This window comes from Rhea americana, unplaced genomic scaffold, assembly GCF_003343005.1.
Source record: "Rhea americana isolate MKP2758 unplaced genomic scaffold, rheAme1 scaffold_532, whole genome shotgun sequence".
NCBI classification, from domain to species: domain Eukaryota; kingdom Metazoa; phylum Chordata; class Aves; order Rheiformes; family Rheidae; genus Rhea; species Rhea americana.
The window spans coordinates 19,499-32,771 of NW_028186682.1; the positions used below are offsets into that span (position 1 = coordinate 19,499).

General features: G+C 41.6%; 1 protein-coding gene across 10 annotated transcripts in view; it reads right to left on the minus strand.

The window, feature by feature from the left end:
• Window positions 1-1,556: 1,556 nt before the first annotated feature.
• TPX2 (TPX2 microtubule nucleation factor) overlaps window positions 1,557-13,273 on the minus strand; it is a 19,998-nt gene continuing 8,281 nt past the window's right edge. For 5 of the 10 annotated variants that reach the window (XM_085318381.1, XM_085318379.1, XM_085318380.1 and 2 more), the window contains 17 exons: window positions 9,840-9,991; window positions 9,457-9,579; window positions 9,157-9,277; window positions 8,467-8,598; window positions 7,886-7,936; window positions 7,630-7,752; window positions 7,055-7,188; window positions 6,561-6,718; window positions 5,971-6,142; window positions 5,685-5,823; window positions 4,945-5,161; window positions 4,624-4,722; window positions 4,163-4,339; window positions 3,872-4,018; window positions 3,203-3,314; window positions 2,351-2,538; window positions 1,557-1,971 (listed from right to left, as the gene is read on the minus strand). In XM_085318381.1, the coding sequence (XP_085174507.1) occupies window positions 1,861-1,971; window positions 2,351-2,538; window positions 3,203-3,314; window positions 3,872-4,018; window positions 4,163-4,339; window positions 4,624-4,722; window positions 4,945-5,161; window positions 5,685-5,823; window positions 5,971-6,142; window positions 6,561-6,718; window positions 7,055-7,188; window positions 7,630-7,752; window positions 7,886-7,936; window positions 8,467-8,598; window positions 9,157-9,277; window positions 9,457-9,579; window positions 9,840-9,991 (2,356 nt within the window). In that variant the 3' untranslated portion in view covers window positions 1,557-1,860. Of the gene's footprint in view, window positions 1,972-2,350; window positions 2,539-3,202; window positions 3,315-3,871; window positions 4,019-4,162; window positions 4,340-4,623; window positions 4,723-4,944; window positions 5,162-5,684; window positions 5,824-5,970; window positions 6,143-6,560; window positions 6,719-7,054; window positions 7,189-7,629; window positions 7,753-7,885; window positions 7,937-8,466; window positions 8,599-9,156; window positions 9,278-9,456; window positions 9,580-9,839; window positions 10,031-13,273 lie in introns of all 10 variants that reach the window. The other 5 variants (XM_085318384.1, XM_085318385.1, XM_085318382.1 and 2 more) reach the window with 4 other exon arrangements.

Genomic DNA, 13,273 nt, shown 5'->3' on the forward strand with positions numbered 1-13,273 from the left:
ATACACATTTCTTGTTCGCTGCTGGTTGCAGACTACAGCTGCTTTTCATTGTAATGATATCCTTTGAGCACTGTAGTCTTAGTAAGAATTCCTGCAAAAACATCTTCAGATGCAATAAATGAACATCTTGATTTTATCTCTCTGAAGACTTTCTGCCTTTATCATCTCTCTCAAATTAGAGAAAACAGCAGCAGTAAAACAGTAGCAACTGCTGATAAAGTTTGACTTGGGTAAYGACAGTACCTATGACCATACGCCTTGGCAGGGGTCTAGCACATTGCTCCCTCCCTCTGAGGGAGTTTGAACACCCTCTCTTCTCTACCCAAAAGAAACCCAGAACAACAGGCCACACAACTCTAAGAATATCCAATATCTAGGTAYCCAAACAGAGAAAATGAGAGGAAATGTTTTCCAATAAACCCCAAACAAGAAAGTTTTGAGCTGGCAACAGAAAAAAGTGCTAAAGAGTGGCAAGAACAATTTAGTAATTCAGAGCTTCCCATGTTTTAATCTCTTCCAAACAGTTCCACAACACCAATGAGTAGCCCAACTCACAACAGTTCCAGCAAGTGATAAATGTAGAGACCTATAAACATAACTTGAGTCAAACTTCAACACCATTACAGCCATAAGAAGCCAAGCCAATGTAGCAAACAGTTATACACTGCCAAGTCTGAAAAAGAAGGCTTGCTTTTATTCTTTCATCCAAGGGCTTTAAGTACAACTCTTTAAATATGCTGTATCAGAGATACAAGCCATTTTTTACCAAGGAAAGAGCTCCACAACATGATTGCTTACATTAGTGGAACAAGTATCAGCAATACGGACATGTCAGAGGACAACAGYGGTGCCTAAGTCAGATGACTAAAATTCAGAGCAACATTTTGAGTAGTAGCATTCTTCACCCCTTTGCTCTCACTCTTACTGAGTTAACATTCTTAAGAGAATACCATGGAAAAACCTAAAAACAGTCTTAGAAGCCTATCACAATGGTAAGATAAGAAAACATTCTTCTTAAACCTTAATCTAAATATGATCATCACTTTGTGATGCTAGAAGTTTTGTGCTCCAGCACAGAGCGCTTGGTCTATATTTAGTTGTTCTAGCTGTGCTAGACTGGTTAGGAGAACACAATACCTCTTTAGCCAACATTACTGCACTGGCATGAGCAAGGGACACAGCTAGCAGCAGGAGTTATTTGCCAGTTAACTGRTTCCCCAAATAGAACGACTTCAGCTATAAAACAGCAGAAGGTTTAATGCTCTCATATACACAGGGAACTAACTTTAAAAAGTAAGCAAGATTCATATTAACACTCACCTAAACATCAGTAAGAAAGGTCAGACTTGCAATATGCTGGCTTGGAAAGCCTCACATTACATAAGAAATTCGAGTTTAATACATACTAAAAGGCTAACAAACAAACTTGAAACCAATGCTTCAATGTAGGAAGTCAAAGCAGCTCTTCCAGATGCACACGTCCCTGTATGTCTGCTGAGTGCTCTTTACTGAAAAGTCTTCTGCAGGAAAGGGATTCAGCCCACTAGCAAGAGAGGTTGATCAGATTAAGAATGTTTATTTAGTTCAGGTACACTATTTTTATACAATATCAAAACCTGGTTTAGCCTTTAGAGAATAAAATGTCTAGATGTAAAGCAAGCCATGGACTAGATGKCACAGCCTGTGTGCTGTGCCTCAGCCATCTGCCTCACGTGGAGTTAAACTACTTGATAGAAGAATAACGGAGCTAAGTGTAGGACTTGAGAGTGAGGAGTCACATTAAAAACAACTGTTCTCTCTGTGCCCACCAAGAGGGCTGGGAGAGATAGGCTCCCTCTCCCGCTATCACATGGATGCATATCAGCACTGGAATCTATCTGAGAAGTTGGGAGACTTCGGCATGGTCAGCGGCTGGTCACTGGGTTGTACTTCTACGCTGCGATATTTGCGGATTGGGTTTGCCTTGTGAACCTGCAAAAATCAAGGACAAAAAGAAAATGGCAGCAGTTATGCTTAACCTAAAACACACAAGCCAGCCATCAGTGGGATGCAATCAGGCATCCGTCTATAAGACTATCACATTGCCTAGGGTGAGCCACTAGGAAAATGCAAGATGTGCTTTAGGACTTTGGGCTTCTGTAGGGCATTCAAGTTATTTTGCTGCAATAGTTAGATGTGTACAGCTGAGAAAATCATCAGCATCAGCAGCGCTGATTTGTGTTATTTTTGTTTTGTTTGTTTTAGGACTAGGGAGTCCTAATGCATTTCAGAACTGACATTAGCTTTTTGAGTGTATTCACACATCCCCTTGGGTTACRTTACAATCCCGGTTCAGAAACAGCTCCCTTACCAGTTCTTGTCTTAGTTTAGCAACTTCTTCCTTTTCACGCTCCTCTTCTTGCTGTCTGGCCTGTTCTCGAAGCATCTCCCTTCTGGCTTCCAGGTTCGCCAATCTTTTTTCAAATTCCTGCCGCTCTTTAGCCCTTTTTTCTGTTGCCAGCTCAAAGCCTTCAGGAACTATGGAACCAGAAAGGCTCTCTAAGTTTAGAAATAGAGGGTAACATTGATGCAAAGACAGTCAGGTAAAGCAGCACAATACTAGTGTCACATGGAAGCCTCCCTCTGGAGCACTTCAATTGCAAGGGTTGTTAGTAGACCCCACTGGGGTTCTGAACAAAAGAAGAGCTTAAGTCCAAATGTGGGAAGTACTAATGCTGACATTATCTCTGTCACGGGTATTGTCATGTGAGGAGCAAGCACACAATTGTTAGTACAAACAAATCTTTGGCTGGTTCTATATCCTATGAAGTTTCCAGCTCATAGAAACTAAGCTGCAGATGCCTCCATCTCATTACAAATGGGAAGGAAAGACTGACAGCTGCTGCAGAAATGCCAGCTGTCTCTACAGGGAGCATCTTGCATTCTATTTACYCTTATCCCAAGCTAGCATACATCCATCATCTGCCAATTGTAGCATAGCTGTTAATACAGCTGCCATGTTAGTGCACAGGCACAGGGAGGCAGCGAAGAGGAAACTCCCCTGTTCCCTGGGGACACAGGCTGTTAGGAGTTTAGCTGATCAAGCACACAGCAATATTGGCTGTGCTGATAATGAAGAGGCATCAGCCAGTTTAAGCATCATTTAATTGCTTCAGTTCTGAATTGTCAGCCTAGCTTGCAAAACAAGTACTTGCAACTCCACCTGATAGCAGCTTATTTTCTTTCTTGGGCACAAAAGGCTCCTGGTGCACCACTGTGTTGGGACGAGCTTTAAAACACGCTGCCTCTYTCTGCCTTTTCAAGTCTTCTTCAAGCTGCATAAGAAGAAAGCCTGTCAAATGTCAGACATAAAAACACCATCTCCCATCCCCCAACACTGGAAAAGCTGGGTTKATTTCAGATTAAATCACTTGCAAAGAAAGTGATATTAAAGTCAAGAGAGATCTCGCTCTGCCTGTGAGCTACTTTTGCCAAAATGACCTGAAGAACAGCTTCAGCTCTCAAAGCAGAATATTTTTCGGGTGTTCACCATAGACTCCCCATGAAAAAAGCCGTATCTTATCTGTATGTCAACCCATCTCAAACCACAGGAACAATCAGAGGGATCCAGCTACACAGACTTGTCCTCTAGAAAGTACCCTATAGCTGGTTCAGGCAACTGTGGTAAATTCCATCACTTATCATAAAGGGCGGGGGGAAATACCAGCAAATCGCCAAACGCTAACCAGTAGCACGAGGCTCTTGCCAAGGACAGAATAATTCATGGTTCAAACTAGCCCTCAAACCCTGATTAAGCTCAAGCAGGACACTTTCYGAAGTTGAGCACAACTCTGCTTAGCTACTTTAAGTCTGTTCATAGCTGTTATCCTACCTGCTGTTTCCAATTCTGTAGCCTGGCAGCTCCCCGTTCATCAGTCTGCAGATTGAAGGGCTCTGGCTGAGTTGGGTTTTTGACCTTTTTTTCTGGCAGGTTGACACGATCAAAGTAAGGCAGAGGCAGTGCCTTGAACTTTGGCACCTGAAAGAAACAATTTGAAATATTTTTTTGCCCTTTTCTCAAAGGCACGTAGCTTTGAAAGCTTATCAGGCAACAGCAAGAGGCAAGTCCTGCAACACCCTTTTTATTTAAGGAGTGGAATCCAAGGTATTTATTAGTTCTTACCTCTTCCTTTTGCAATTCTTCTATTTTCTTCTCTTTCTGTAGTAGCCGCTCTCTGTCACGAGAATCAAAAGAGAATGGGCAAACTTCCACATGCCGCTGCTCTGGCATTTTAGGTTTGAAGGGCACTCCATAGTGCGGCATAGGGTTAGCTTTGATCRCAGGTACCACCTCCTTTTCCTAAAGGGATATTAGTGTTAGGATCTGACATTCTTGTATGTTCCACATTTGAGAATTTTGCAGAAAGACTACTGCTTCTGCTACACAAAGCCATGAACACTACAGTTCTTTTAGTAAGGGTCACGGACTGCATCAAGAAAACACTCTGAACACAAGAAAATGAATAACCCAAGTATCACTTTATAAGCATCCTAAACCACAGACAAGCTTTTTGTCTTTCCAAAATACTATTAGTTCTTGTATGCATCCAWATTAGACCATAGCACTGTAGTCAAGATAGTTACCTTCTCTTCATCTTTGGCAGGCAATCGTGTTCTGCTTTTCAAGGTGAAGGCTGGAGATCTGGGGACTGTAACAGGAAGTGCTTTCTTCTCTGGAACACCCTGTTCAGAAAAGCAAGAAGTCACCCAAGATTAATATAAAAAAAAAAAACACCCCAAAACAAAAAAGCTATAGAGAAACCACCTGATATAAGGACTGTAATGAATACACACTTACATAGTGAAAAGTAAGGTCTATTAAATACCTAATGCAAAATAGTCAGGACATTCCAAAGCTAACTGCCCCTCAGTCCTAAGGGTCTGAAGTATTACTGAACTTCTTACCACAACATCTTCCAAGATTTTAGTTGGACATGGCCGTGAATGAAACTCAAAATGCTCTTCCTCCTGCTGCTTCTTACTCTCACGCTCCTGAATCCTTTTTTCTATTTCGAGCTCAAAGCCAATGGGCTGTGTAAGTTCCTTCACAGGGGGTTTCTTAGGTAGGATTGGTCCACCCTCTAAGATTTTGGGATCAAGCTCCCTTGCTCTGAATTTGTACCTACATAGGAAAAACAAGAGACAGTCACCTATACATTGCACATGACAAGATGCAGCTTCTGGCAAGTAGCTTATCTGAAAGTATAAAAGAGCAATTGTCAGATTCAGAAGCAGTTTTGTCACATACGTGTAGTGTGAAACCATAGTTAACTAATTCTCTTGGTTTCAAAAATAGCAAGACTGAGGTCTACCTCRACAATTGCTTTCTTGAAAACTCACAAAGTATGGCTACAGTAAAGTTTCAAACTGTGTGCAGGCAGTACTGCTATACTGGGTTAGCTTTACTAGTCATAAATTGTATTTAACCAAAAAACAGCTGTCCTAAGAGCACCTTCAAATGAATTGGCTACTTTTACATCCCTGTGTTCAATACCACAGCCTTGTGCACAAGAATGTCAGTGCCTATAGACTACTTATTCTTTTACACAAAACAGGTGTTCCTGAGAAGTGGTATTTTGGCATGTGAAAGGGAGATTTCCAGGGTGTGGTACACTTCTCAGAGAAAGAAGCCAAACTTTACTTACTGCTGAATTTTCTCTATTTCCTCAGCTTCCAACTCTGCTGCACTTTTGCAAGTTGCAGGTCTGAAGCGCTGCTTTGTTTGAAGCACAGGTGTTTTAGGGTGCGTAAGCCGAGTCTTCAGTGGCTTTCCTGGAACTGGGCCTATAAGTTCAAGTCAAAGGCTAGCAGTTAACAGTAAGACCTGCAATAGGTGCAGACAATTTGCTCAGTACAATAGCTAATGCATCTTTCTTGTTCCGTCATCCTCTGTGGATAGCCTGCAGGCTAGACATAGCCAAAACTGCTCACCTTCATCAGACTTCCTGCTCCTCAAATGGTAACGAGAGGGTGTGCGTTTTTGGAATGCTTCAACCTGCTGAGCAAGGGACACATACTCTGGTGTAGTTTCTTCAAGTTTTCTTTTGTTTCCCTGGGAGAGGTTGAAAGGCTTGGGGACAGTGGGCCCCTTTGGCACTCGAACCTGGAGGCAAGAACTACGGTCATYACAGCCATTTAGCAACAGCACCCTTCAGTGTCACTTCCTTTGCCCATTGTACGCATTATCTTTCCCTTCCCTTTATTTAGAAGGGCATAACACTTGATATTAGACAAAAGTTACTTAGCTGTCTAAACACGCACAAATCAGTCATAGACTGTATTAAGGGGAAGATTAAAGCTTGAAGTGTAATGACAGGAAGGCCTGGCATGAATGGACCATTTATTCCAAGGGAGTCCTTTTAAAGTCTTGCGCCAGTGCAGATATGCAGTAAGCTAATGGGTACATATGCACAACATGCCTTCTTCTATGTATTTGCCAGCTGAACAGGTTGCCAGGTTGCAAGAGCAGCAAAGTGTCAAGAATTAATCAMGGGCTTGCTGGCAATACTCTTAACTCTCACCGGAGAAGGAGGATGCTTCCTCAGTACTGCTGCAAAATCGACCTCCTTGTATTCATGCCCAGGCTGGCTTTCCACATGTTTTTTTACCCTCTCCTCCGTGCAGAAGTGAAAGTYGATTGGCTTTGTTACTTGACCAATAGTTCTCTTCACAGGTTGTCCTAAAGAAGAAGAGCATGTAAGGACTAAGGGAAGCTTTTCTTGGTGTGTCTGCAGTGGGGAGGGCTGAAAAAAGGAATTTAATTCCTAATAACTTAGACAGATTTGGGGGAACTCATCTATAACCTTTCAAAATATGAAAAAAAAATAGAATTTAGGCTTTAAGTTTCCAGGCTTTTGGGAGGCTGATCCATATAGAAGCCACCTAAACCCTGATACTTAGTACAAAATCTGAAAGCTTTTTAAAAAAATAAAATAAAAAATAAAGGTACAGCTCCATGCTGCACTCTCCAGCTAAGCCCTGCATAGCTTCAACCTGAAATTCAGCTAGAGCCCACCTGCTCCAGCAATAGCTGCTTTCAAAGACTCCTCATTCTTCTTCCGCAGCTCCATAACCTCCCGCTGCAATTGCTGCATCTTTTCCAGCTCCTGCTCCTCTGTACTCTTCAGCTTGCCAGAAAGATTTGTCCTCCTGCAGACCCATGTTAAGAGTTAAGGTAGTAATACACGTCTCCCTGTTTCACTGAGTATTAAGTATGATGTCAGTGCAAAGGAGCACACCTACCTCTGACTACATTTCAGAAACAGTCACATTCTAAAAGCATATTCTTTAGAAACAATTTGTTGGGATTTTGATCGCTCAAGAAAGTTAACTACTACCTCGCACACCCACTTGCTGTATACACACTTCAGTATTAACACGAACATTTTTCTACCAAATTAAAAGTCAAAGCTTTTCTTTGCACAAGTGGAGTTAGTGAAGTACATTTCATCCTAATACTATTGTCTAATTTGGTGTTTACTAAATGTGATACCATCATGTGCTGAGTTGAAAACACTCTAGAGTCATGGCTGTCACATAGATCGATTATGATTAACAAAGACAAGCCTTGTTTATGGGAAAGCTACATACTTCAACATTGCTGGCGTCGTGGGCATGGTCAATTTGCTTTTCCCTCTTTCTGGGGACTGGTCAGGATTCTGCAAGGGCTCTCTCTTTGCAGATACTTCCATCAGCTTCTCTCTGCTGTTAGAACTAAAATTAACAAGTTGTTACAGCAAATCACTCTCACCGTGCTCAAAACGAAAGACCACCTGCAGTTCTCACCACCATGCATAACACCCCCAGCACCCGGTGAAGTTCTAAAATATTCCAGGGCTGGCCTTACCTCATCAGGGGCCTAGGCAGAAAAAGTCTACTTTTCCCTGGTACTCTAAGGCTGCAGAAAGGAAGACCAATTACTAATTTTCAGAACTTTAGCTTTTCCGAGAAGATAGGTATATTGTAGTTCATTCAGCTACAGCAGTGTTTGAAGGATTACACTTCTTTTTAGTAATGATTTCCTGACCTTAAGTTTATCACCATACAGTATCTTGGTATTTAAGCCAATTTGAGAAATATTCTAGCTATGACTTTTTCATAGCCAATGACTGTCTGATTCATTCCTGATGGACYAGTTAAGCCAGGTTTAAAGCTAGCAGACAGACACAGAGTATGGAGTAAGAAGCTTAAGAAACCCCAGCTCATTTCACTCACATCTCCACCTCCAAGTAAATAGAGTGTTTCCTTTAGGTCTTAAAGACATTTTTTTCTCATCTATGAAACCAGTATAAGGAATCAGGTCTCTGTCACCTCCCCCTAATCTTCCACACTGCTCTCTGAGAACCCCCCACAGCCAATTGGAAATACCTCCAAAATAAACAGTGGTATCCCTCTTCCCAGCCCCAAGCTGAAGGACCAATGACATACATTTTCATTTTTTTCAGTGGTGGAACCTCTTCATTATTAACCAGGGCAACAGCATTTCTCTCAGCTTTGACTTTAGCCAGGTGTTTGTTTTGCTGTGTTTTTCTCTGCTGTGTAGCCTGTCTTCTACCAGCTCTACAGAATGACATAAAATAGAGGTTAGTTTTCTCACAGACCTAAGCAGACTTGCAAACTATATAATACTTTTCATTACTGCATCCTCAAACCCCAACATGCTCTACATAAATCAGATGTGTTTTAAATATGACTATCCAAAAGCAGTTTGAATGACTTGAGATTTACAACCCAGAAGTTTATTCGTTGGTTTATGCAAGTGCAGAGCCTCTTGTATTCTTGTGAACAGTGAGTTCAGCTCAACTCAGACAGATATAAACAAACAAACAAACTTTATAAGCCACCTCATTTTCAGGTATTCTCACATTCTAGAAGCTACTAGGGCTACCGAGTCTCATTTGACAAGCACGTGAGACACTGCRTTACATTTCCAGCCCTAGAGATTGTCCCTCCAGCTTAGCAAGCAGATCAACCATCCCAGCACATGACCTCTGCACTGCAAAACGTCAGTCCCACAAGATAACCCAAGAACAGCTAGAATTGCAAGATGTTGAGAGTAAGAATCTGCTTAGTTACACTGCCAACAATCTTCTCACAAACTGATTGCAAGTATTTCACCTTTGAGAGGTCTGTGCAGGAACAGCAGCTCTCCAGCTTGTCAGAGACCCAACAATATTCGGAGGAACCACATTGGCCTGTGCATGTTCTGTTTTACTGTCCTCTGCATTGTGGTTTTCACCTGAGAACAGTAACAAAGATCAGTTTATATGTACAGGAGTGCTAAAACAAAGCCATGTGAGAACTTGCTAGACAACAGTATATAAAGATGGTCCCCCAAAAGCCAGACTGAGGCCTGTTTACTTTTCTGGTGAAAAACGAGCAGATTTTATCCTCGCCTCCCCATGCCTGCCAACTTACTCATTACTCCTTGAGAGGTGACAGAAGATAGTAGACTATCAAGCTTTGAACAAGCAGGGCTATTTTGCAAGACTCTTGGCAGATTATCTGCAGGTGGGACATTCTCTAGATTGGCTTGTCGATCTGGGAGGAAAAAAGAGACTTTCACTATACACTCCATGTTAAGAATTGTTAACAGTACTACTTGATATCCCTAGGATGTTAGCAAAGTCACCTGTCAAGTTACAGATCATGATGAGATAAATACAAAGAAAAGTACTGCATGATGAATGATGCAGTCAATAACATGACTGATCTATCAGTACAGAAATCAGGTACAAAATATGCAGCAAAACAGCCTTCGTCCAAACAGGAGACAAATCAATGAGTTGAAAACAACTTACCAAACCAGGCATCTGCATTTAGCACATCGTCATCACTGAGGGACCCAAAGTTGATGCAATTGTTTGGGACATCAAAGGAATAGCGAGATTCCGGGTGAGACATCTTCACCTTCACGTTGTCCCCAGAGTCCTTCTCTTGCACTGTCTCAGTCCTTTAGACAAATAGCATTGATCACCTGTTATGCCAAATCCTAAAACAGGAATCAGGTACTCAGAAGCCATTCTCTAGGACAGCTGACAGGCTGCATTACTCAAGACCCAAGCTCTAAGCTTTYAGCTGGACAGCAGCTGCATCCTGTCCAGAGGGAGCAGTAACAGTGGCTTCCTAGAAGTCCTTCAATACACGAGAGAGTCTTACACCAGACTCTAAGGATGGTGACCTCCATTAGGGGTGATTCAAATGCAGCACCCCAGCACATTCACCATAGCTAAGAAAGAGGATGTTTCTCTAGAGTACTGGCCCCAGGTTCCTGTAAAGATAACACTCCTTCTAGTATTAAATGCCAGGAAGAATCCAGAGCTTACACTGGAAAACAATAACATCACATCTCCTCCCAGCCCTACGTGATGTAAGAAGCAACCCTGCCTTTTTCTTCTTCTGCATGGTTTCTGGACACAGATGCTAGGACAGTCTTTGGTACATTTTCTTCTCTCAAAACTCACTGCCTTTAGATAGAAACCTTTATAAGCAATATAGTTTTATTCAACTGCTGATTGGCAAAGTTAAAGAACAGTTTAGCACYGTTGTTACTTGTAGGTTTCAAAAATATCAAAGACATCAAGTTTTGAAGATTTTCATTGTACCTGTAAGAGCTAGAAGCGTATTTTTAAGATGGAACTACAAAGCTTTTCCAGAGAGGGTCCGGTTTGTCCTTGCATCTCTCACCATATACAGCAAGGTAAGTTCTTACCATTACCAGGAAACAGATTTATAAAGCTACAGCCTCCTATCACAAGGGTGACTCCAAAGCACAGCAAAGCTCATTTTTTCTCCCTCTGAAGGGCTACAGGCAAGAAGTAATATTATACAAACATGCTCTTCTACAGAGCACATCAACTTTCAAAATGGAAAGAGTTTTGCAGAATATTGTTACTGGGCAAAAGGAACGAAGAAGGTAGTGTAGAAGTCCATGGCACTACTTCAAAAGCCTGTCCAGACTATAAACAAACCAAATACTATGACAGAATCAAGAACAGTCTATGTAGTTAATTAGTGGAGCACTGGCAGCAAAAGTAGTCCTAATGTCAAATTCAAGTGAAAAGGAATAAAGCCAGCAATGAAGTTATAAATCCTTAGCTGTAACAACAACTTCTGGCAAAGGTTTTTTCATGCTTTCATGGTATCTCACACAGCTGCAGGGCAAAGCACATGCTGATAAGTTTCAAAAATACTCTCCAAAAAGATGACAAGAACTTTGCTTTTTTTGAGTTCAACCCATTCTAAAGCAGTATATTCTTCATCCACAACGTCTTTGAGCTAAACCTATCTGTCTAGGCAGATCACCTATAGTTCAGCCTAGACAGTATGCTCTATTCCGTAAGAATACATCCAAGAGTAAAGGAAAGCAGCATTTAGGAGGCACCATTACTGCTCATAACTCACAGGCCTCTCCTGAGGATAGCTGCACCATGAACCCTTAAGCTCCCCAGGACAGAGGTGCTAGAGTTAAGGGGAAGAATGCTGTTAGAGTCAGCTACATGACCATGAAGCTGTCAGGGTAAAGACCCAAAGAAGGCAAACAGAAGAATCAGAGCCAAAACCAATTGTAACTGAGCTCAAGAGAGGGCTGGAATTGAATGCTTTCCTACCATCCTTAATCAAGATAGAGTTTCTGTCAACACTGCTTTTTTTTTTTTWAAGAGTCAAATGCGTCATCTGCATTCTCCCCTACCCCTCCCAAATCAGTCCACCAAATTGGAGCACCAGGCATCATGTTTCACAGATACTTGTATCCACTGCTAGACTGCTGCAGAGTTGTCACAGTTCACATAAGTCGAATTATTTCCAACTTCTTACTGTGTCAAGTCCATGCTCCTTCACAGTGTCAGCAGTCTGAGAAAGAAGAGTGTGTCTTCATCCTGATCCCCCTTTTCTCTCTCCTTCCCTCCACCCCTAGACTCAAATGAATAGCCAATCATTATAACAAAGTGTTTATCAATATCACAGTTTCATATGCCAAGTTTCTTGAAAGAGTCAGTAAGGAGCTAAAAGTTATTCTGACTAAACTCCAGTGAATCCATTTCAGTCAGATGAACTCATGGCATCCTCATTTCAAATCCCTACATATCCTGTGAGTCTTGCACAGAATAGGATTTACTACGGAGCAGAGGTTCACTGAGAGGCATTTCAAACCTCCATAATCAGCTCTGTTTGGGACTGAGCACACATTGATTAGGAAAGATTATCACTGTGATCCAGCCATTGTAATATTTCTGGAATAGAAATAGGTTCAGTAAAGTACAGTTTAAGCCTGCTGCCCACCCTCTCCAAGGACAGACTAAGCACTTTTAAGGCATCTGATCATGATCTTGATGAAAGAACCACTGTTATCTCATTTTTTTCCTGAAAGATAGGAGGCAATACTCTTTCCCTCCACCATAGCACTTTTCCTACAGGAAGTGTGGTGCAGAAATTTCTTTTCATTAGCAGGTACTTTACCTAGTTAGCAGGCACAATGCACCAGGCCATGGTTATGGGAACACAATAATCCTACAAAAAAAAGTTTACAGAGAGGAATAGACTGTGGGTTCTCTACACATCAAGTTTCTTATGAATAACTGAACTTTGGCATGTTCCAGAAGAGTGCCTGGCCACATTTATATTAGTTAGCTTTGAAAAAAGACTGAGCTAAATTGGAATAAGCATTCCTATCCTAGAATAAAACTGACACAACAGCAAATGCAATAGGTATTTTGGAATAATTTCACACCTCACCCTAACCTAAATTAGCTTTAAAACACAGACAAGCGTTCAGGTGATATATTCTTTGATTCAGTCACAGGTATGCTCAACTTCATTGTCTAAATGTAGTTGCTAATTTCTTGCCAGTAAAAATGTAGGCCAGAGAAGGCTTGAAAGGATCAACTCCAAGGAGACCTAATGGGGCGCTGGCCTAGTTGCCTAGCTCTAATACGTGAATGTAGCACCAAGTGTGTTGTAAGGGAATACTTCACACTACACAATTATGACTTAATCCAAAGAGACTCTTATTTTAGGACAGTAACCCAACACAGACCCATGGTCATTAAGCAATGTAATAACTGACTAAAGCTGAGAGTTCCCCTAGTTGTATAAGCCCTTGGTATCAGGGTGAGGAAGCAAAGCTCCGAGATAAGAAATTAAACATCCCATGGAGAAAAAGCAAATGGGTTTGGGGAGGCATCAATGGACAAGGCAAAGGAGCTGTGCAGAGGTTTTTTTTTTTTTTTTTTTT